Consider the following 3,245-nt stretch of genomic DNA (forward strand, 5'->3'; position numbering starts at 1 on the left):
CCCAGCCTCTTGATGGTGAGTGCGTCCTCCTCGCCACCCATATCGATCGTGGATTCTCTCTGCCTCCTCATCCTTTTTTCCGGAGCTTCTTGAACTTCTTCGGAGCGCAGCTCCATCACTTTACTCCCAATTCTATTGTGTATCTTGCTGCTTTCGTTTCCTTGTGTGAAAACTTCTTGGGTTGCCGCCCCCATTGGGGACTCTTCAAGCACATCTTCACTTGCCGCTCTCAGTCGGTCAAGAAGGCCAAGTCGAGTGACGAACGGACGCAGGTGATCCAGCTGTGCGGGGGCCTGGCGATCCAGATGAGGGGAAAAAGTTCCTTTCCGTCTATCACTATTCCCGAGTCAGTCCGTGGGTGGCAGTCGACTTGGTTTTACTGTAAAGACCAGGTGACCCCAGGACAGTCGACTGGGCTTCCCCCTTTTTCTCTGAATCGAGCACAAAAACCTGCCTCTCTGAAAGTGATGCCGGAGGAAAAGGCGCAAGTCAAGGTGCTGGTCGGTCGAGTGGTTCAGCTTGTCCGCGAGGGTGTGACTGGCATGGACTTGTTGGAAGTCTTCCTTCGGAGGCGCATCCAACCGCTTCAGGCTCGTGACCACCCGATGTGGCTGTACTCGGGTCTCGAAGACACCACTCGGATTCACCTAGAGGAGGTCACTGACGAGATGTTGGAAGGGTGGCTGTCGAGTATCACAGGGAACAAGGACAACCCCCGAGGAGCCAGGAGGATTCCTCCACTCGACCAAACATACGAAGTGGACAAGGTCTGACCTTGCGTTTCCGACTGTGATCTTGCTTTCTTTATTTGTTCTTTTTGGATCAGTCGATTGACTTTCGAAATTTGCAGTGCTGCCACCTCGGAGATCTCCGCCAAGGACGATGATCAAGAGATGGAAGACACTGTTACCTCCAACCCCGGTACGATTACTGATGCTCTGCTTTTAGTCGACTGACGATTTCTTATAATTCCAGTCGATTGGATTTTTCTTGTAGCTCCTCCTCATGTCATTGACCTCCCTGATGATGACGAGGAAGTGCCACTGAGGGCTCGAAGGAACAGGAGGGCGCCGGCTGGCAGGACCCCACAAACTACTCCGGCGCCTGAGGCCGCAGTCCGGGAGGGTGGTGATACCACTCGGGTTTCTGTGACCTTCGCTGAACCTCTGACGAGTGTCCAGCCTTCGACGTCGACTGCAAATCCGCCTTCGCTTTTTGCCACACACCACGTCCCCGAGGACCAAGTGGGTGCCGCTAAAGAGGCTATACGCCAGGCGGGGATCATGATGGAGCAAGTGAAGGTGGTTCGGGAAGCCAGCCAAGCAGCTTATGACGCGAGCTCAGCTCTTCAGAGCAACGTCCAGGTCAGTCGATTCACCGCTTGTTCTGTTAGGATATGCTATCTGAAGAATCTCTTTTCCGAAGATCTTTATATCTGTACGCCCACTAGGTGTGTCTATTAATCTTTTTGACGAGTGGGGGCACGCTAAGTGCACCCACTGGGTGTAGTCCCCGAGACTACGTGGACTGCTGGCAGTCGACTGTAGTCTTTATATTGTGTTGCTTTAGCTGAACTTCTTCACTCGGTCTGGTCAGGCCTTGATTGTTTTTGGTCGAACCAGTGGGGGCATGCTGAGTGCACCCACTGGGTGTAGTCCCCGAGACTACTGTCGAATGTTTTTGATTCGGCTGTAGTCTTAGAAACGCCATCATTGTCTCTTGGTTACTCGGAAGCAACTTATCTTGGATGTCTGTCGACTGATTTTTTGCAGAAATCCTGTGAACTTGTGGCTCGCTACACTCAGTTGGAGAACAAACAGATCCAGCTGAACCTTGACTTGAAGCTTGCTCAGGAGAACTTGCAGAAGGCGAGGGACGAAGCAAAAGGTATGGCTGGTGAGCTTTTGTCGACTGTCCTTTCTTTCTGGCCGTCCTCGATGTTGATCTCACTTGCTGTTTCGCAGACAAAATGGAGGAGGCTCTGAAGAAGAAGGATCAAGACCTTGCCGAAGCGCAGAAGGAGGCCCTGAACAAAACGAAGCTTGCTGAAGAAAAACTGGCTTCAGTCGGTACTCTTGAAAAGGAAAACTCCAGGCTGAAAACTGCTCTCGACGCGGCTAATCGAGAGGTCAGCCGTCTGAAGAATGGCAATATAGCTCTGAATGACAAGGCAAGTGAATTGGCGGGGAAGAGGAACGATCTGGAGGCTTATCTCGGTGGACTCGCCAAGAAGCTGTTCGTCATGCTCGAGGGTAATTACTCCGGCCCGACTGACTTGCAGTTACTAAATCTGCGTAGAGCCACTGACTTATCCTTGAATTGTGTTTACAGAATTCTGCCAGAACTTCAAAGAGGAGACCAGTCGAGTGGATACAGACTTGGACCCCATCAATTCTCCAGTGAAGGACGAGGCTGCTATGAACGTGCTCCGACTGGAATCTCGTGTTGCCGGCTTTGTTGACTATCTTGCTCGGTTGAAGGTTGCGATGTCACGGATCGACATGTCGCTCTGGCCTAGGACGACGCTTTAGAATGACCTCGAGTCCCTGATGACTCGACTGAATGAAGTCCCAGGTCGAGTGGCAGAATGGAAGAAATCTTCTGCTAGATGTGGCACTGACGTCGCTCTGTCTCTGGTCCGCGTCCACTGCAAGGAGGCGCGAGAAGAAAAGTTGGCCGCCATCCAAGTTGCCAATACCAGGAAGCACAACTTTCAAGACTTCATGGAGACTTTCATTGCTGCTGCCACTCGCGTTGCAGATGGGATCGACTTGGACGAGTTCGTCGCCCCTTCCAGTCCTCCGCATGAGGAATAAAAACTTTTATGCTTCACTTTAAATTTGCCTCGGAATGCCGAGTGGATTTTGTAACCATTAAACTCCGTCGAGTTGGAGGCTCGAGTACTTTGATCTGCGGTTTAGAACCTTTGGATCTTATCTGAACTTGATTTATCGTTGAATATCTTCATGAATTATCTGTCGAGTGGAACTTGTTCTTCACTTGAAATAACTTTGTATTTGTGGTGCAACTCCGAAGGAGAAGGTAGCAGTCGATTTGCACCTCGTCGTCCTTGCGGATTGGGATGTGTTCCGTACTTAGGCGAGCACTGGGCTGCAGCTAAGCCTCCGAAGGTCTGCTCTCCACTCGGTAGGATTTTAAAAACTTAGGCGAGCACTGGGCTGCAGCTAAGCCTCCGAGTGGGAGTCTGGCTCACCACTCGGTAGGATTTTTAAACACTTAGGCGA

General features: G+C 51.3%; 1 protein-coding gene across 1 annotated transcript; it reads left to right on the forward strand.

Annotated features, from left to right (window-relative positions):
* Positions 1–1,969: 1,969 nt before the first annotated feature.
* LOC147975324 (uncharacterized) lies at positions 1,970–2,909 on the forward strand. The gene is made up of 2 exons (XM_087519645.1): positions 1,970–2,252; positions 2,332–2,909. Exons 1-2 carry the CDS (start codon positions 1,970–1,972, stop codon positions 2,529–2,531), a joined length of 483 nt encoding a protein of 160 aa, XP_087375771.1. The 3' UTR covers positions 2,532–2,909.
* The last annotated feature ends 336 nt before the right edge of the window (positions 2,910–3,245 follow it).

The sequence above is a fragment of the Triticum urartu genome, chromosome 4A (assembly GCF_056163025.1).
Source record: "Triticum urartu cultivar PI428250 chromosome 4A, HENAU_Tu73, whole genome shotgun sequence".
NCBI classification, from domain to species: Eukaryota; Viridiplantae; Streptophyta; class Magnoliopsida; order Poales; family Poaceae; genus Triticum; species Triticum urartu.